Source organism: Lynx rufus, unplaced genomic scaffold, assembly GCF_022079265.1.
Source record: "Lynx rufus isolate CCGP_SWC_20201006 ecotype Redwood Valley unplaced genomic scaffold, mLynRuf1.p SCAF_18, whole genome shotgun sequence".
NCBI classification, from domain to species: domain Eukaryota; kingdom Metazoa; phylum Chordata; class Mammalia; order Carnivora; family Felidae; genus Lynx; species Lynx rufus.
In genome coordinates, this window is record NW_025814832.1 from 21,982,074 (window position 1) to 22,003,164 (window position 21,091).

At 38.1% G+C, this 21,091-nt stretch overlaps 1 protein-coding gene across 1 annotated transcript in view; it reads left to right on the forward strand.

The window, feature by feature from the left end:
- SPAG9 (sperm associated antigen 9) overlaps positions 1 to 21,091 on the forward strand; it is a 133,418-nt gene that overhangs the window by 82,524 nt on the left and 29,803 nt on the right. The window contains exons 6-12 of the mRNA XM_047081026.1: positions 2,400 to 2,607; positions 3,124 to 3,223; positions 8,654 to 8,775; positions 15,489 to 15,546; positions 16,545 to 16,697; positions 17,132 to 17,183; positions 19,875 to 20,005. Coding sequence (XP_046936982.1) covers positions 2,400 to 2,607; positions 3,124 to 3,223; positions 8,654 to 8,775; positions 15,489 to 15,546; positions 16,545 to 16,697; positions 17,132 to 17,183; positions 19,875 to 20,005 — 824 coding nt within the window. The remainder of the gene's footprint in view (positions 1 to 2,399; positions 2,608 to 3,123; positions 3,224 to 8,653; positions 8,776 to 15,488; positions 15,547 to 16,544; positions 16,698 to 17,131; positions 17,184 to 19,874; positions 20,006 to 21,091) is intronic.

A 21,091-nucleotide genomic window follows, 5' to 3' on the forward strand; every position in this document is an offset into this window, starting at 1 on the left:
AGAGAGAGAGTGTGCGTGTGCACATGTGTGCACGTGAGTGGAGGAGGGACACAGAGGGAGAGAGAGGATCTCAAGCAGTCTCCTTGCTGAGGGACTCAATCGTATAACCGTGAGATCATGACCTGAGCCAAAATCGAGAATCAGATGGTTAACAGGCTGAACCTCCCAGGCACCCCTGCACTGAATTCTTTCAATTCCCAGTCTCATTTGCAAAATATTTTGAAAATTTTCCATTTCAGGAAGTACCCTTCTACAACACAGTTTTTAATTGCTGCATATCAGTCTCTTATATGGATATGGTGTAATTTGCTTAATCTGTTTTGAAGCATTTAAGTTGTTTGCAGTTTTTTGCTGTTACAAATTATGTCATATGTACACTCTTTCTTTAGAAGTATATATATGTAAGGGTTCTTGGGTGTCTCTGTCGGTTAAGCATCCGACTTCAACTCAGGTCATGATCTCATGGTTTGTGGGTTTGAGCCCCGCAAACTGTGCTGACAGCTCAGCCTGGAGCCTGCTTCGGATTCTGTGTCATACCCGCCCCTCCCCTCCCCCACTCACGCTCTGTGTCTCTCTGTCTTTCAAAAATAAATAAATGTGGAGAATAGCACGCATTTTCTGGGATGAACGTCATTGGCAGACACTTGGGTTTTAACCATGTGTTAGAGCTCAAGCCCACCAATAGAGCCACGATACTCAGACTCTTAAATGGGTAACTCATGCTGGAGTGGCATTCACATTCTGTGATGTTTTACGTCTCTCATCATTTACAAACAAAAATCAGGGGGAAAAAATAACAACAACCCTCAGAGCCTGGGATAGGGATGAAGAGTTGGGGGCAGGACACTGTGGAAGGGATAAAGAACTTTTTTTAAACTTTAATTTCAGTTATTTATTCAGTTTATATATATACACACACACACACACACACACACATATATATGTATATATATATGTATATATATATGTACACACAAATATATATATATATTCAGTCATATAATGTCAGTTATTTATAAATATTTAGTTTCAGTGTTATATTTGAGACTGACAGTGTTATAGTAGTTTCAGGTGTATAAGAGAGTGGCTCAACAGTTCCATATACTCCTCAGTGCCCATCAAGATGAGTATACTCATTGATCCCCTTCATCTATTTCACCCATCCCTCCACCCACCTCCCCTCTGCGACCCATGTTTTTGTTCAGGATAGTGAAGTGTCTGGTTTTCAGTTTGTTTCCCCCTCACCACTTTGTACATTTGTTTCTTAAATTCCACATATGACTGAAATTATATGGTATTTGTCTTTCTTTGACTGGCTTATTTCACTTAGCATAATATTCTCTAGCCATCCATGTTGTCGCAAATGGCAAGATTTAATTATTTTTTTGTGGCTGAATAATATTCCATTGTATATATACACCACATCTTCTGGATAAAGAGCTCTTGATTTGCCACAGCAAATACAATTTACGTAAATCTATATTCTCATCTGGTAATTGGTTTTATATTTGTTCAGCCACTCTTGGTAGTGAAATTTGTACTACATCAAAATTCATGATAGCAAACTAATATTAGGAGATGATAATGAAGGTGAAAATGTTTTAATGTTGTAAAGCTAAGAGTTTTGGTGATAAAGTTCTCCAAGTGTGATTGCTTTCATTGTCATTTCTGTCCACCATAGCACCAGTAGTTGACTGTATGACAAAAATGCTTTCTTATACTTGGGTAGAGTTTTAAATTTGAATTTGAGCACACTCTGACTTCTCAGCACCAAAACCAACCTAAATCTCTCAGATGGTGTAATACAAAGCTTAGAGTATGCTTTAATTTTGATTGGTATATTGTTAGTTTTTAACAACGTTCTTTAAAAGTTAAAAAGGATAGCATTTTAAAGGAGAAATAAAAGTCACTAAAGATCATCCCCCACCATAGCATAATTTAATTTTTTAAGTTACGTTTATTTATACTTTTGCCTTAGGCCATGCGTTTCAGAACTCTCAGAGTTGTGCAGAGTGTATTGTTATAAATTGTAATAATTGCTAACACTTTAAATACTTTTTTTTTTCTTTAATGTTTATTTATTTTTGAGAGAGAGAGACGGGGTGAGCAGGAGAGGTCAAAGAAAGAGGGAGACACAGGATCCAAAGCAGGCTCCAGGCTTTGAGCTGTCAGCACAGAGCCCGACACAAGGCTCCAGCTCACAACCTGTGAGATCATGACCTGAGCCCAAGTTGGATCCTTAACCAACTGAGCCACCTGGGTGCCCTTCAGTCAGTGACTGTTACTGATTTTTTAATAGAATTTTCTCTCTGTAAGTCTTTTCCTTAACCCATTTAAGAAAACGGTTTAAAGTAAATGAATCATTTAAAGATTTTACCATAATTCTTTTTATTTTGTAGGATGAACTTTCTGATGTTAGCCAAGGAGGATCTAAAGCTACCACTCCAGCATCAACAGCTGCGTCAGATGTGGCAGTAATTCCTACAGATACTCCCTTAAAGGAAGATAATGAAGGATTTGTGAAGGCTGCAGATACACCAAATAAGTCAGAGATAAGCAAGCATATTGAAGTACAGGTAGCTCAAGAAACTAGAAATGTATCAACAGGTAAGTGACCTCAGTTCTTACCTCAGTTACTTTCTGGCAAAGATCATGTGGGTATGAAAAGATACATTTTAGGAATGTTACTGCTTTAGAGTTACAAAATTATCTTCAATTGTAAATAAGCTGAAAAGAGGTGATGATCAAATAAAATTTTGGACAGCTGGGTTTGGGGAGCCTGAAACGCAGGAGAACAGTCTTTTTCTGCCCCTGGCCTTAGATCATAAGTCTTCATCTTTAATTTCTCTGTGTTTCACTCCTTAGATAGTAAACAAAAACAAGGCGTTCTGGCCTGGGATGCAATGGACTGTGTCCCAAGAAACCCAAAACAAACCGGTTTCTGATATTGACTGTTAATTGAATATATGACATGTTGTCTAACCCCATGTTTCCTAGAACCCACTCCTTAAAATTTTTTTATGTTGAAATGATGAATTTACAACCATTAAAGCAACAGGATTTTTATATTAGGCGCAGTATGTGATATATGCATTATTTATGTCATCTTGTCCTTTTCCTAAGGTTCTGCTGAAAATGAAGAGAAGTCAGAAGTTCAGGCAATCATTGAATCCACTCCTGAGTTGGATATGGACAAAGATCTCAGTGGATATAAAGGCTCAAGGTACCTTTAAATGTTAAATTAAGACATCTTATCCTTCCTTTTCCCCTCTCCCAGAAGCATACTGTTGTTCTCTGGTCTCTGGGCAGAAAAAATGCATTCAAATGTTTTGCTGAAGAAATGTTGGTATTATATTCCAGTTTCCACTTTTGAAATGGTTTAAATATTTTGTGAAATGTTGTCATTGCAGCATCAGGGGTTAGAAACATATGGAAGGACAGGGGAAAAAGACAGCCAAGGTGTAACCAATACTTTCTGGAATTTGAGGAAACAGAAACAGGAGTAGGGGAAATAAAAATTTGAGCAAACTTTGTTCCTTCCCCCAGATCAGGAAAACGATTATGTACCCCCTTAAAAAATGATTTCAGGGTGCCTGGCTGGCTCAATTGGTGGAGCATATGGCTCTTGATCTCAGGGTCGTGAGTTCAAGCCCCGTGCTGGGCGTTGGAGCCTACTCAAAAACAAAAACGACTCCCCCCACCCCCTAAACTGTAATGCTATCATTATTGGAAGAAATCAGTCTCATTTTACATGGGGAGGCTGTTTAGTGGTGGCAAGAGAACTGTTATGTGTCATCTAAATCTTAATCAAGGTCGTCTAAAGCATATGGATGTTCAAGAATGTCACACAGGAGCTACTTCCCTTCTCCTAATTTCATCCATAACATTTATCCTTTAATAATAATGACTATACAATTACCATTGGTTGATCATCCATAACATTTATCCTTTAATAATAATGACTGTAAAATTACCATTGATTGATCACTGCAGTCATGGTTAAAAGCATGAACCTAGAGTAAGACTATGTGGGTTCAAATACTGCCTTGGATTTGAATCTGAGATATATTTTTTCATCCATAAAAGAGAATTCTGGGGTGCCTGGGTGGCTCAGTTGGTTAAGCGTCTGACTTCAGCTCAGGTCATGATCTAGCAGTCCATGAATTCTAGTCGTCCATGAACTCGAGCCCTGTGTCGGGCTCTGTGCTGACAGCTCAGAGCCTGGAGCCTGCTTCAAATTCTATGTCTCCCTCTCTCTGCCCCTCGCCAACTCACGCCTCTGTCTCTCTCTTTCTCTCAAAAGTAAATAAACATTGGGGCGCATATATATATATATAGTTTATTTATTTTGAGAGAGAGCAAGAATCCCAAGCAGGCTCTGCTCTGTTCAGCACAATGCCTGATGCGGGGCTCAAACTCACAAGCCGTGAGATCATGACTCGAGCCAAAGTTGGACGCTCAACCAACTGAGCCACCCAGGTGCTCCTCATTTAATATAGTTTTAATTGCAACCTTATGAAGTAAATATCTTTATCCCCGTTTAACAGTCAAGGAAGCTCAGAATTGTATAGTAACTTGCCCAAGATTACCAAGTTAGCAAGTGGAGCTGGCATTCAATCTAAGACTCTCTGATTTCAAAGGCTGTGTCCTGTGAAAACATCTTTTCTTTTCTTTTTTTTAATTTAATTTTTTATTTTTTTAAATTTACATCCAAATTAGCATATAGTGCAACAATGATTTCAGGAGTAGGTTCCTTAGTGTCCCTTATCCATTTAGCCCATCCCCCCTCCCACAACCCCTATAATAACCCTCAGTTTGTTCTCCATATTTATGAGTCTCTTCTGTTTTGTCCCCCTCCCTGTTTTTATATTATTTTTGTTTCCCTTCCCTTATGTTCATCTGTTTTTTCTCTTAAAGTCCTTATATGAGTGAAGTCATACGATTTTTGTCTTTCTCTGACTAATTTCACTCAGCATAATACCCTCCAGTTCCATCCACGTAGTTGCAAATGGCAAGATTTCATTCTTTTTGATCGCCGAGTAATACTCCATTGTATGTATATACCACATCTTCTTTATCCATTCATCCATCGATGGACATTTGGGCTCTTTCCATACTTTGGCTATTGTTGATAGTGCTGCTACAAACATGGGGGTGCATGTGTCCCTTCGAAACAGCACACCTGTATCCCTTGGATAGATGCCTAGTAGTGCAATTGCTGAGTCGTAGGGTATTTTTAGTTTTTTTGAGGCACCTCCATACTGTTTTCCAGAGTGGCTGCACCAGCTTGCATTCCCAAAAACATCTTTTCCTTACTGTTTATTTAAAGGTGTAAACAATGCAGAGTGTAAAAAGTGAAATTTGCTTTTTATTTGTCCTCTCCTAAGCCTAGGAGATGCTGCTGCTTATAAGCACTTGTGTGCTTTTGTCATTCTGAACCTCTGTAAAAATTAAAAATATTATTTTTATTAGACTCATACATGTATGCAGTATTAAGGTCAAGTGGTAATAATACAAAATTTGAAGGGCAGTAGTAGTCCCTTGCCCCTGCCCACCCCTCATTCCCATTCCCAGTAGGCAGTGTCTCTCTCTTCTTCATTATCTTTTTCTCTCCCCCCACCCCCCACCCCCTGCCCCAACAAAAGTGGCTCAACTTTTCTGGGGAAACGAACAGGGCGAGGAAGCCTCTCTGTAGGAACTCCCCTTGCTGGGCAGGACTGCCAGGCCCCAGGTCTGTCTAGAAGGCAGGAGAGGAATCAGCGTCACGCCCCCTTTGGTCCGTCCTGGGAGCAGGGATCCAGGCCCTTGCTACTTGGGGCTGAGGTGGGAAACAGCTTTGCCTGTTTTCCCTGGGTCTCCAGCGAGTGTGCATGCTGTGCTCGGAATTGATAGCAACCTTCTTGTGGGGCAGGTCAATGTTGAGCTCAATTCTCCCCCAGCATGTTGAGCCCCAATTGACCTCACTAGAGCGGCCTTCACAGGTTGTCCATGGAGAACTTGGGCTTCGGCACAGCTGAGGCTGTGGTGTGGCGGCAGCCACGTCTTAGTTCTCTTTTGCCATTTTTCTTCAGGTATCGGAATCACATCCTTATGGTTCTCTTCCTTGCTCCTTCTGTTTCTCGGCTGAGATTCTGTGAGAAAATTAAGTCCTAATGCCCCAGGGCATCCCTTGTGCTAATGAATTAGCTACACTCCTGTGCATCTAGAATGGAGACAACAGTCACTCAAATCACTTTCTGTGTTCTGTGGATCAAATGAGGAACCTGATTTTATTTTATTTTTGTAATTAAAAATTGTTTTTAAATCTTTATTTTTTTTTTTTTTGACAGAGAGAGAGACAGAGAGTGAGAGCAGGGGAGGAACAGAGAGAGAGGGAGACACAGAATCTGAAGCAGGCTCCAGGCTCTGAGCTGTCAGCACAGAGCCCGAAATGGGGCTTGAACCCATGAACAGTGAGTTCATGACGTGAGCTGAAGTCGGATGCTTAACTGACTGAGCCACCCAGGTGCCCCAAGGAACCAGATTTTAAAAACGCTAATACTGGGGCGCCTGGGTGGCGCAGTCGGTTAAGCGTCCGACTTCAGCCAGGTCACGATCTCACGGTCCGCGAGTTCGAGCCCCGTGTCGGGCTCTGGGCTGATGGCTCAGAGCCTGGAGCCTGTTTCCGATTCTGTGTCTCCCTCTCTCTCTGCCCCTCCCCCGTTCATGCTCTGTCTCTCTCTGTCCCAAAAATAAATAAAACGTTGAAAAAAAAAATTAAAAAAAAAAAACGCTAATACTAGCTGTTGGCTTTACAGTGAAAGATGACAAGGATAGCTTCTTAAATCACCATCCTTCCTTTCATCCTCCCAATATCATCTGTCTCTGTGTTTGTTAAATTAACATTCATTATTTAAATCATCATGACTATATAAATACTGATCACAGCTTAGCCACAGAATATACTGATTACATTTACTTTCTTTTACAACTTTGTTTTTCTGGACTCAGTAAAACCCTAGTGGGATTTTGTTTTGTTTGCTTAGGCTTAGGTTAGTAGCAGGGCGGGGGCAGAGAGACGGAGAGAGAATCTTAAGCAGACTCCATGTGGACATGGGGCTCAATCTCATGACCTTGAGATCAGGATCTGAACCAAAAGCAAGAGTTCTCTGGGGGCGGGGGGGAGGTGTCACTGTTCTGGAGGATTGGACCTCACTGTCATAGGGTTTCTTGTGCTTTCGTCCCATCCTTCTGTTTTAGGCTCCCCCTTGCATGCACCTGTCTATAGATTGCTGGTTCCTTCAATTCCTGGGCTTCTCAGAGGTTCTGGCAACGTGCTGTGTTCATTCCTCCCTAAACCCCAGTGGCTTATCAGATTTTTCTGGTCTGTCAAATCAGTTTCTGCTACTGGCCTGTTTTCTATCTTAACAGAATTTTGTTCACATTTCGTCTGCTGAAATTTCTTTATCTATTTTCTATGTCCTATTGGGTGACAAATGACTATGTCTGGTCCACCAAGTTTAACTAGAAATCCTGTGCAGGATAGTGTTAGTGCACACACAAACATTTCCCCATTTCCTTCCATATTCCTGCAATAAAGGGCTTATATACACACTGTTTTGTAACCTGCTTTAAAAAAACAAAAACAAAAAGCACCTCTATATAATGGGCTTCTTTAGTTTGTAAAGCTCTACTTTGATGTTTTTAACTATAAAGTTAAAAGTCTTTAACTTTTATGTATATCCATAACTTACCTCTGTCCTGTTAACGATCAGTTAGGTCATTTCAATTTTAGCTACTATAGGAATGCTACTCTGATCATCCTTTTACGTTTGTAATTTCCTTCTTATGACAGGGGTTTTTTTATGATTTTTTTAGACATTGGCTTTTTGGGTCAGTGGGTATTTATATTATAAATTTTAATAGATTCTGTAATTTCCCTTAAAAGAAAAATAAAACGGCCATGCCAAGTTATACCCAGATAACATATAACACGGTAGTTAACATCATGCATTCTGAAACCTGACTGTCTAGGTTTGAATCCTGCCTCTTTCTCTCATTTGCTGGACAATCTTGGCAAGTTCCTAAATCTCTTTAGTTTCTTCTTCTATAAAATTGGGATGATAGCACCTCCTTTATAGAGTAGGTGCGAGGATTCAGTAAGGCATTCTTGGTAAGGCACTTATACAGTGCCAGATGCCACGCAGAACAGTGCTCTGTTGGCTGTCATTCTGTATTTTCATTGTGTATTTTTGTTTTGTTCTTTTGTTTTCTTTTGTTATAAATGTTTATTTATTTATTTTGAGACAGAGAGAATGCTGTTGTGGGGGGGGGGTGTGGGGGGGCGTACAGAGGGAGAGGGAGAATCCCAAGCATACTCCATGCTATCAGCACAGAGCCCAGCGTGGGGCTTGATCCCATGACTGTGAGATCCCGAGCTGAAATTAAAGTCAGACGCTCAACCGACTGAGCCACCCAGGCACCCCTCTTCAGTCATTGTATCTGTGAAATTTGATGAAAATTTCTTAGGAAACCTTTCAGAAATCTTTTGAAATTATGTTTTGTATTAAATATAAATTTAATAGGCAATTACTTGCCTATTGTATTCATTTTACACTGTTGACAACGTCTTTGTAACATTTGTTGATTTGTTTGTGTTGTTTTTGTTGCATAGCACTCCCACCAAAGGCATAGAGAACAAAGCTTTTGATCGCAATACAGAATCTCTCTTTGAAGAACTGTCTTCAGCTGGCTCAGGCCTAATTGGAGATGTGGATGAAGGAGCGGATTTACTAGGTATGATAGCTTATCTGAAGAAGTATCATACTGTTTTAAAAATAGATTTTAAATGATTTAATTGAACATTACTTTAAAATGTCCTCAATGGTTCAGTAGCACACAGTGATTGCACTTTCAGGTAATTAATAGGAAAGTATTCTTTGAGATTATGAAAATTTTAAATGAAAGCATCTTTGCATGTGGATATCTCTCAAATTGAATTGCATTTAAATTTGTATTTTGAAATTCACATAGCACATTTTATTGAGTCTGTGCTATATTCCAAGAACAATATTACACATAAGGAGCACAGTGGGGTGTGTGTGTGTGTGTGTGTGTGTGTGTGTGTGTGTGTGTTTGTGTATAGACTGATAGATAGTTCCTGGCTTAAGTACATTTCTTTTCTTTTCTTTTTTTTTAATATTTACTGATTTGGGGGAGAGTGCAGGTGGGGGAGGGGCAGCGAGAGGGGGCCAGAGGATCCAAATCATGACCTGAGCCGAAGTCGGGTGCTCAACTGACAGCCACTCAGGTGCCCCTTAAGTAGATTTCCTTAAATTCTGTTGACTTTAATTAAGTAAGAATATATAATACTTGTTTTTTTTCTGAGATTTCACAGAATATTCTGTTTTAGCTTTATGGGATGTAATCAGTTTTGAGTTTGTGTTGTTGAAGAACACCTGGTTTGAAAAGAATACTGCATTTAGCTCTTTCAGTACTTATCTGGTGACCTTTGCCAAATGGCTTATCCTCTCCCAATCTTAGTTTCTTAACTATGAAATGAAGGAACTGGATTCTTGTTCAAAGATTGAGCCAGCTGTGGCTCACTGGCCCAAATCCAGCTCCTCTCCTGTGTGTATGAATAAAACTTTATTAGAACACAGCCACTATCATTTGTTTATTTATTATGTGTAGTTGCTTTGGACCCAACAGCAGTTCAGTAGTCTGTAACAGAGATCATATGGCTTACAAAGACAAAAGAGTCACCATCTGACCCTTTACATAAAGAATGTGTAGACTCCTGCTCTAGGTGATCTATAAAGTTTCTTTTAATGATAATTATGAGATTCTGACTTAATGTCAGTTAGCTTTGATGTACCCTTCTTATAATTTAAAACCTTACAGAAATTGAAAATCTTACCATATTAAAACCTATGCCTTTGGAATAGATACTGGTCTCTAAAAAAGTTTTTGTATCTATTAGTGTAATTATAATAAAGACTATATAGTGTTCTCAAAAGGTGCTCTTTGTTAGTTCTTGTGAATATGGAATGGGATTGCTTGTGTTAATTTGTGTTAAATTTATTGATTACCATTATGTCCTCAAAAGTTTGAAGTATTTTTGAAGGAAGTGTAAGTTGTGTCTAAATGGAGCTCACAGTCTATTTCACAAGGGAGATTGAAAGTTTATCATAAATAAAACTATTCTCAGTTAGTCATAGATTTCCACTGTTAAAGTCTAAGTAAAAGATTGGAAGCAGTTGAATGAGTTTGCATTTCTCAAGGAGGGCTAAAGATTAATTCTTAAGGAACATTCCATTTTTTAACATTTAAATTTACACTGTAACTTTAGTTAACATTTAATTATGCATAAAAAGTTCTGTTTAGGAAACTGAGTCCCTGGCAAAATTGAAGGGTATATGCAAAAAATGTTAGAAAGAAGAATTTTTAAGTGTTTATTATATACAGTAAGATTCACTCTTTATGGTGAATTTTTTGAGTTTTGACAAATGGGCACAATTTATAATCACCAGCAGAATCAATATACCCCCCAAAATTCTTTCATGCTGCTCTTTGTATTTAACCAGAGTGAAGCACTTTTTTTTTTTTTTTAAGTTTGTTCATTTTTTTTGAGAGAGAGAGAAAGAGAGAAAATGAGGAAGCAGAGGAAGGGCAGAGAGAGAGGGAGAGAGGAACCCAAGCAGGCTCCATGCAGGCAGCGCAGAGCCTGATGCGGGGCTCCAACTCACTAACAGTGAGATCATGACTTGAGGTGAAATCAAGAGTCAGGTGCTTAACCGACTGAGCCCCCCAGGTGCCCCATGAATGAAGTGCTTTTTTTTTTTTTTTTTAATTTTTTTTTTTCAACGTTTATTTATTTTTGGGACAGAGAGAGACAGAGCATGAACAGGGGAGGGGCAGAGAGAGGGAGACACAGAATCGGAAACAGGCTCCAGGCTCTGAGCCATCAGCCCAGAGCCCGACGCGGGGCTCGAACTCACGGACCGTGAGACCGTGACCTGGCTGAAGTCGGACGCTTAACCGACTGCGCCACCCAGGTGCCCCATGAAGTGCTTTTTTAATGTATACTCTTTATTACTTCATAATCTAATATTGAATAATGTAATTTTTGAGGTTGGTGGTTCCAAAGTTAACTTTTTGGAAAGAGTTAAGAAGCCACATAGTATTTAGAGATAATTGTGGTCTTTTAAATCAGATGAAAGCTTCCACTCTTTAAGTCAGAAAATTAAGCATAATGAATAGGTTAACAGCAAAATCCTGTTAACTCTGGTTTCCTTTCTACTTTGAAAGTAAGAAATAGACTGTAAACTAGTGTCTTTTCCCTTTTTCAGATACTGATATATTTTTCTCTAGAATGTTCCAGATTAGAAGATTTTACTCTATTACCTTAAGTGTAGTGACTCATGCTTACATGAATACCTTGTGGTCAAAGATGGTAAATGAAATTTCCAAGTCATACATGTGTTCCCTGGCTTCTCTTCTGTACAGTTCTGTGATAGCAATTGAAGTGTAATACTAAATGGAAGATAGTGAAACTAACAAAATTGTTTCCCAAAGTTCTTTAATTGACTTGGGTTGATAAATAAGTACATAGTCCATTTCTGTGATTCATTATTCATTTTCTTAATTACTATATTATTGTAGAACTCTTTTCTTGTTCAAGGATATAAATTTTCGCAGTCATTATGCCTATACTCATCATTTAGAATATTTTTTTCTGATTTTAATTTAAAAGAGGCACCTCCCCCCACCCCCGTTTGTCCTTATCCTTTGACTTTATTTTCATCAGTTCTTTTTCTATTCACTTTAGTCATGTATTCTCTATGACCACTTTCTAGAACTTGGAAATCATACATCCTACTGTTGGGATTTTCTTTCTCTTGTTATCTTCTATATTTTCAACTTTACTGTCTTTACTTCTTCTATTCTCATTTAAGCATGTTCAGATCTTTTCCATTTAAAAATCAAAGTACTGCCCTCTTCTGACCCTATACCTTCAGCATCTTTCCACCCAATCACTCACTTTCTTTGCATTTCTGCTTTATGCAGCAGTATCAGCGAGGTATCTCCCAGATGCTTGTGATACATCAGTGAACAAAGCGGACTTTTTGAATGTGTAGCTACTTTAAATTGGCAGGATCTCCCTTTTCCCACTCGCACCTCTTCTGCAGTCTGTGTGGACATTCTTCCCTGCACTCTCCTTGCCTGAAACAGCCTTCTTGTTTGCTATATCCAGCGATTCCTTCTGGTTCCATCTACATTCTTTCATATGACTTCTCAGGTAGCATTTGTCTTTAACACCATCTTTGCTGAATTTCTGTGATAACAGACTTTCCTGCATTCTTTCCTGCCTCTTTTCTTTTTCAGTCTTCTTTACAGGATCCTCTTCTCTCCCCACCTTTCAGATATCAGTGCCCCAGGCATGCTTCTTTGCGAAATCTTATTTGCTCTTGTTTCTTGGCTTTCATAGAAAAGTGCTCCACAGTTTTTATCTCCTTCTAAGATCTTTTTCTAGAGCCCCAGACTATTACTTCCAGGCAGCCCACAAGACACCTCTAAGATGATTTATAGGGCTTTACACTTGATGTGCCTAAAGCTCAGTTCATCATTCGTTGTCCTGTTCCTCAAGGCTATTCCTACCCCAGCGTGTACTGTCTCAGTGAATGAATGAGCTCAGTGTCCACTCAGTTCTCCATTCAGGATCTCTCCTGCTTCCTTGAGAACCAATCACCAAAGCTTGTTTACTCCCTTTCTTTAAAAAAAAAAAAAAAAAAATCTATATATCTATGTCTTTCTATATCCCCTTGCATATCCTCTTGTTGGAATTCTGCTTTGATCCCCTAGTTAAAGCTCCATTGTCCATGAAATGTATTCTCATGGACCTCACTTTCTTCGATGTGCCACACTTTGTTCTTTACTATAATTGTATACACACTCCTTTCCCTGGGGCTCTAAGCTCTGTGTGGCCAAGACAACTCTGTCCTTTGCTCACTAGTGAGTCTTTAGCACACAGCACAGCAGTTTAGTGAATGGATTGCTACGTAGTTCTATTAGTTTTATTTCACCTCTAAATCTGTGATTCTTTCACCTTTTAGAATTAGAACTCCTTTATGGGAGAATTTGTAAGAAAGCAGTGTACTTTTGGGAAAATGCATGTATAGGTAGACAAAATTGTGCATACCTTCTCAAGGGATTAACAGATCATTTGGAGGCCCAGCTATGGACGTAGCTTGAGGATTGGTGCTAACATCCAAGGGAGACTTCTATGATTTACAAAACTGCCAGGCAGTTGTTTGCTTGTTTTTTAATAGGTAAAGTTGGCAAATATGTTAGATCTACGTTTATATTTGGTTGAAGCCTTGAATAGAAATGGGGCCACTTCAAGTTATGTTTTCCTTATAGTTAGGAGTTAGTTTTTATCAGTACATTTCAAAATGAAAATTTTGCACAATCCTATTGACCTCATATTAAATTTATACACTAGATTTTGAGAGAACTCTTCCCGAGAATGTGTAAACTTTAGAAACTACATTATCAGATATGATTCCCATATGGTACATATTTCAAGATTTTTTCTTATTTATAATATTTACATTGTGTTCAGCTAATGGTTGGTTTCTCTACATCTTTTAAATTTTATTGTCTCCTTTCTCTCATTTTGAAACAAATGAGCATAGATCTTGCTTTCTGAAAACAATCTAATTGTGATTCTCATTCCTTTTTCTCTTGGGCTGCTTACCCAGGGGAATATTCTGGTGTGTATGCTTTTAAATACTTTAATATTACTGCTTTTTAAGCTAGGTGTTCTTGGCTGCTATCCTCATGTAATGCTTTCTCATCATTTTTTTCTGCTCAACTATTTTTTTTTTTTTGCCTTCCATATATTTTCAGCTTTTATGCTTATCTCCCTACATGCTTGAGAGTTTATAGCAAACACAGTCATTACATAAGCTTTTTTCAACCAATCTAAACCCTATTTCTTCTGACTGTAAAGCTTTATTGGAAGTTAACATTAGTGTTTAAAGCACATATTTCAGCAGTATCTTGCCAAAATTCATTTTGGAATTGGAATCTGGAAACTTTTTTAGTTCGTCTTTATTTTCACTTTTTGAAGAATATATAGATGATTAAATAAGCTACTGTTTCTGACATTTAATTCTTCATGGTAGAAGTACCCTGATCTTTGAGAGTATTTGAGATAATTATAATAGACAAAATATGAGTTCCGTATATGTAAGCATTGAATTTTTAGCATTCCTAAGTTGGTTTTGTTTTAAATAATCTTTAAGTCATTAGAAATACTACCCTTAAAAAAATTATTTAAAGAAAAAATAATTCCTTTTCCTTATGTAGTTTTCTTTAGAAATATTTCTTTAGGATATTTCCCTTCTGTTTTGCTGGGTTGTGTGAATATTACTTCTTCCGCTGAATGTGTATTTTCCAGCATTAGCTGGGTTAAGTGAGTGATGGGTCTTTTGTTTTGCTTTGTTTTGCTTTTTTGATTTGGTAACTTTTTGAGATACATTCCCTAGTGTGTTGTTTTATTTCTTCAGTTTCTTATAATTAGCAAATTAAATAACTTTCTTCTCCCTAAAGATCATTGCATTGGATCTTGCATTGAATGCTCTATCTGCCAACCTTACAGTCCTCGTTAAATTATTAAACAGGATTCTGTAAAGTAATAACTGAACATTATCATTTCAGAGGTGGCACTTGGAGGGAAACTTTATATTATTGATGTGGGGTTTTCATTCTAATCCGTTTTCATTGTGTAAAAGAATTGGTAAAACATATCAAAGAGCATCCATATAAATGAAGGAAATCATCTTAATTTCTGTCTTTTGCACATCATTATGCATTAAATCATAACACTGTGATTCCAGATGTATTTCATATCATGCATAAAACTTTACAGATTAATAATCTTTTTTCATGCTGTTTCTTACATAAAACATTTCTTGTTCTTTGTTTTTGCTTTACATGGAATGCATGGGCTTTAAGACCATAATTTCTTTGGTAAGGTTTCATCTGCATTGGGGTTCCGTCTTTCTTTGGCCTTGTTTCTGCCAGTTCTCTCTTAGTAAGACCTAATTTTTAGGCAAAAGCCTACAATATCAGCAGTGATTTGGAAATGATTTTTGATCTGTATTAATGCTTACTCTTTTTTTTTTCTCTAAGTACTGCTACTTTTTAGAATATTTGGCAGAAAAGTCTTAATCATTTTGAAATACTATCTATGAGAAACAAAATATAGACTAACAGTTATAAAGAATTGGCTAACAAAATCTTTAGCTTTGTTTTGTGATCGATAATTATAATTTTATAACCTACACAAGTAGATATATCAAATGAAATTACAGACAAAATAAGGTTACTAAAGGACAGGTAAAATTTATAAATTAAAATTTGAGCCTATAGTTTACTATAATACAAGTTTATGTAATTTTTGATAATGTGTTTTGAGAGTTCTTATTTTATTGTTTTGGTAGGAATGGGTCGTGAAGTTGAGAATCTTATATTAGAAAATACACAACTGTTGGAAACCAAGTAAGTATATATCCAAAATTATAACAAGAAGCACAAGATACTGAATTTTCTCATCTGAGTCAGTGACCCTTGTTCAAATTAACACAGCATGCAGCTGCAGGCTCGCTACCCTATCTCGTTCCCCTTCTGAAATGGGTGATGGGACTTACTTTCACTGATGGATATGTTTTGTTTGCTCTGGTTTTTGCAGAAATATTTTTCATCTCCTTTCCATTCTACAAGTGTGCATGCCTTTCTCTTAACCTTCTGCATATGTCCTATGCTTTTTTTGCTCCTTCCCCTGGAATGCCCATTTTCTTACCTTTTTCCTCTGGGGTGTCTTTATTTCTGCATACATGTTTCGATGTATACCCAGGCCACCTTTTCAGAGCTCTCCTCCATAATTGGAGGTTTTCAGGTATAATTTTGGGGGTCTTAGGCCCTCAGACATATTGGGCTCAGGCAGGTTCTGAGTCATGGGGCAAAGCAGACTGTGGCCCTTTGTTAATTTGCTGTGTCAGAGCATCTTTGGAACACCCAGGTATATCCAAAATAGAATGCAGTTAGAGGCACTATACCTACCTGTACCCAAAAGATCTATATGTTAGATTTTTTTCCAGTTTTTTTTTTCTTTAGACTTTTTTTCCTCATCAATTATTAAAGGTAAATTCAAGGATAAACCTTACTTTATTGATTAGGTAATATTTTTTTTCAGAACTTAACAGTACACGTATGGATGATGCCATTTTGTAAAAATTTAATCTTAGTTAATTCTGTCATTTTCATTAGTTGGTGATCTGCCTTGCTTTATCTGTGTATTCTTCAATAAGTGAGAAGAGTAAAAACTTAGATGGTTGCTCTGTGTTTTTTAATCTTTATTTACAAATGGCACCACATGGAATATCTCTAAGTATTCAATTATTCAGCTTTGGTTGTATAATTACTTGAGTCTGTAAGAGAATAAGCTGAAAGACAGAAAGAGTATTTGTAATGATACACTCGAAATACGTGTTTCTTAGAAATGCTCTGAATGTAGTGAAGAATGATTTGATAGCAAAGGTGGATGAGCTGACCTGTGAGAAAGATGTGCTACAAGGGGAGCTGGAGGCTGTGAAACAGGCCAAACTGAAGCTGGAGGAAAAGAACAAGGAGCTGGAGGAAGAGCTTAGGAAGTAAGTTTTCTCTGGAATCTTCTGAACCCACCTGTCTTTGCCGGTATACCACAGAGGGGCCCAGGCGTCACCCCGAGACGGGTACCAGCTGCCTGGGAAAAGGCCGCTGTGCCGTGAGCCTGCCCCTCCTCTCACCCCGTGATACCACGATCACATTCTGGGTCTGTCATGATGTGAAAAAAGTTAGTAGAACCATTCTAAAATTTGCTAGTAAAGAAATTAGCAATAGTCATTATTTTCCTTCACCCCACTTTCTTCGACACCGGTTTTTTCCCTGAGAACAGTGCTACATCAGTGTTGCCCTAAGTGAAAGCAGCTAAATACTCTGGAAAGAGACAGATAATCACTTAGTGTTGATTAACATTTGTGACCTACTCTTTTATTCCTTGAAAAGATGAGTGCAACTCAAATAACATGTTCCGTTTTTCCCCTAGAGCTCGCGCAGAAGCTGAAGATGCACGGCAAAAAGCAAAAGACGATGATGATGTAGGTTTACAATCTTGGACTGTTTTTCTTACCACATTTTGGTATTTCAAGAAAATCTTGTTAATCTTTAGATATAGCATTATAAAAAGAAAGTCGGGGGGCATCTGGGTGGCTCAGTCGGTTAAGTGCCCGACTCAGTTCAGCTCAGGTCATGATCTCACAGTTTGTCAGATCGAGCCCCCCATCTGGCTTAGCGCTGACAGCATGGAGCCTGCTTGGGATCTTCCCTCTCCCTCTCTCTCTGCCCCTCCCCTGCTGGCTTGTACCTGTGTGTGCATGCTCTCTCTCAAAATAAATAAAAGTAAACTTAAAAAGAGAAGAAAAGAGATGGTCTGTTTGTGGTCTTGAATAGGATAGCTCGTGTTCCCACATGGTATCCAGGTGCTGAGCTTTCTGGCGACCTGTGGTGTGCTTATTTTTTCCTGTGGCTCTGTGCCTTGACCTGCATTTGCATGTTCAAGCTCAAGGACCAGTTGAAACATTTTGGGATTTATTATTGTTTGTTTTGTCTCAAATTTTGAATTTGAAATATGAAAGCTTAATAATAAAAGTTGTTTAATAGTATTAAACAAAAAGATGAGCTCTAGAACTTTCATAGGAGGCAATCAGCTTATATTGTTTTCAACATATGCAAATTCAAAAGACTGAATATGAGTTTCTTGCCAGTATAATTAGCATACTAGTAATTCTTATGGCTTCTAGATTATTATTCCTATAACAGGTATCTGCTGGTCAAGCATCAGCCTTGAGATATGTGGGTGCCCTGTAGAAGATGCTTAATTGATGCCCCTTTAGTCTCACTTTTTGTTTATAAATTTTTTTTTCTTTTTTTTTCTTTTCTGAGAGACAGAGAGGAGCAGAGGGAAAGGGAGAGAGAATCTTAAGCAGGCCCCATGCTCAGTGCAAAGCCCGATGCGGGGCTTTTCTCACAACCCTGTGAGATCATGACCTGAGCCAAAACCAAGAGTTGGACACTTAACCAACTGAACTACACAGGTGCCCCTAATATGTAATACTTGATACATACCAAAAATATACATAACACATATAAGTTATGAAACATAATAAATTAACATAAGGACCCCACCGCCTAACCTAAGAACTAGAACATTATCAAACAGTGAAGATACCCTGTGCTCCCCCCTTCCAGAGGAGACCACTGTCCTATATTTATCATTTTCTTACCTTTGGGGGAAAAAAAAAGAATTTTATCAGAGCGCCTTCCTGGCTCAGTCAGTAGAGTGTGTGATTCTTGATCTTAGGGTCATGAGTTCAAGCCCCATGTTGGGCATAGTAGAACTAACATAAAAATATATTTAAAAAAATTTTTTTTATCGTATCATGCATATATGTATCACTACAAAATATGGTTCAATTTTCATTGTTTTTTATTTCATAGTTGAAGATTTACTTGTTATTTATTTTGAGAGAGAGAGTGTGTGCACGAACACAGGGAAAGAGCGGGGCGGGGGGTAGAGAATCCCAAGCAGGTTCCTTGCTGTCAGAGCAGAGCCTGATGTGGGGCTTGAGCTCACAAACCATGAAATCATGACCTGAGCCGAAACCAAGAGTCAGATGGCTAACCGAGTGAGCCACCCAGGTGCCCTAAGATTTACTTCTTTTGCTCAGTATTATGTTTTTGAGATCACTTGTGTTACCGTATAATGCTATAAGTTTTGCATGTTCACTGCTTTATATATATCCCATTGTATGAATATATTACAATTTAAGTATCTGCTTTCCTATTAATGTATATTTAGGTGATTTTCAGCTTTTTACAACACCACAAACAATGTTGTGAACAGTCTAGTACAAGTCTTCTGCGAGGGTAGATAACCCTTGTAGTGTGGTTACCATGTTGCAGATTCGAAGTCCTTTCATCATCTGCTGTTTGACTTCTGTTTAAAGGAGAGGACAAAGTAGGAGACTCCTGAGTGCTAAGCTCAGCCTCTTTCTTAACTTTTCCACCCTTTCCGTTTTGATCCCCAATGTGTATACTCCGCTCAGCAAAACAGAAACCCTGTAGTTAAACCAACTTTCCTCCCCAGAAGAGCATTTAGGAATTACAGTAGAAGGAAGTTGACTTGAGCATGCCTTCTTGGGACTTAACCACACAGTTACATCCTTTCCTCTCTTTAAGAAGAATTCTAGTTAATACACTTGTTGTATTTCTGTTGGTGCTTTAGTGACTCTTAGAGTTGGGCACCTCGGTAATCTAACTAGGCTGTAAACTTACTGTCTGTGCTAGCCTTGGATATGTATATGATGGGTAGTCTGAGGTAAACAACCCCTTTCAGAACTAAATTGTAAAAATTGCTGAATAATTAGCATTTGTTGTAGAACATCAACTGAAAATAATGTTATTAGAGGAACATTTCCAGGCGAGCTTGTTAAGTCTATATAGATATATTTTGTTAATCTTTTTTGGTTGTAGTTCAAAATCTACACTGTTCTTTGCATTTTCCTTATGGTATATTCAAATATCTCTATTTTCAGAAATTAAATTGTATACCTTTCTTCATCATAGGTAATTATTTAAATCTCTCTATTGATTTTATTTTTAGAAGATTATTTCTCTTTAAATGATCCAGTAGATTAGAAATTAAGAAATGTTTCAAAGCTTTAAGTTTAACATAACACCAAAACAGACATAGGCTCCCAGAGTGATCTGCAGTGTTCTTTTCATTACAGAGTGATATTCCCACAGCCCAGAGGAAGCGGTTTACTAGAGTAGAAATGGCCCGTGTTCTAATGGAGAGAAACCAGTATAAAGAGAGATTGATGGAGCTTCAGGAAGCTGTTCGATGGACAGAGATGATTCGGTGAGAAATGCCTCTTGGTGTTTTTCTAGTATTGTTTCCTAGGTTTGAACATTCCTTCACTCAGAACTAGAGTCTTGCCTTGGGGATCCAAACCTCTTACTCTGTTTACTAGGAGATACCTTTTTTTTTTTTTAATTAACTTGGATTTTTACAGAAGTTTACTTATTTTGAGAGAGAGAGAGAGATCGCGCAGCCACAAGTGCACAAACGTGGGAGGGAGTGAGAGAGAGAAAGAGACAGGATCCCAGGCAGGGTCCCACGCTGTCAGATCATGACCTGAGCCAAAACCAAGATGCTTAACCTACTGCGCCACCCAGGCACCCCACTAGGAGATACTTTCTAAAGTAACACTAGGAATTAGGAACAGAATGTGATCAAAGTGGGTGCCTTTTGAGCAAAGGGCCCTTGGCAAATGTTCCTATGACCTCTAAAAGGTAATTGTTATTACTTATGAATGATGGTCATTTTTCAAAAGAATATAGAAATTGACAACTACTTTTGCAATAATGTCAGGAAAAGATAAAAATTTCTTGTGCCAAACAGGAAACTAAGTCATTTTTCTCAGTGTCTTTCTGGAAAATACTCTTGTCTGGTTTTCCCTCCTTTCTGACTATTCATGCAAAATGTACCTTCTGTTGACATCTTTGTTGGTTGGATCTTAGATCACACCTAGTGCTGCCATCTTATGGTCATACTTAGTAACAGTGTTCCTTACTTAATTTTTTTTTTTTTTTTTAACATTTATTCATTTTTGAGAAACCGACAGAGTGCAAGCAGGGGAGAGGCAGAGAGAAGGAGAACACAGAATCCAAAGCAGGTTTCAGGCTCCAAACTGTCAGCACAGAACCTGATGCGGGGCTCGAACTCACGAGCTATGAGATCGTGACCTGAGCTGAAGTTGGACACTTAACCAACTGAGCCACTCAGGCACTCCGCCCATATTTTTGAGTTTAGATTCCCATGTCAGATTTACCAATAACAGTACATATACACCAATACATCATATTAAAGTTTATAAGCATATTTTTTAACCTCCAACTTTTACTTGTTTGTGATTACATTATTTAACAGTTTATACATCTTTTA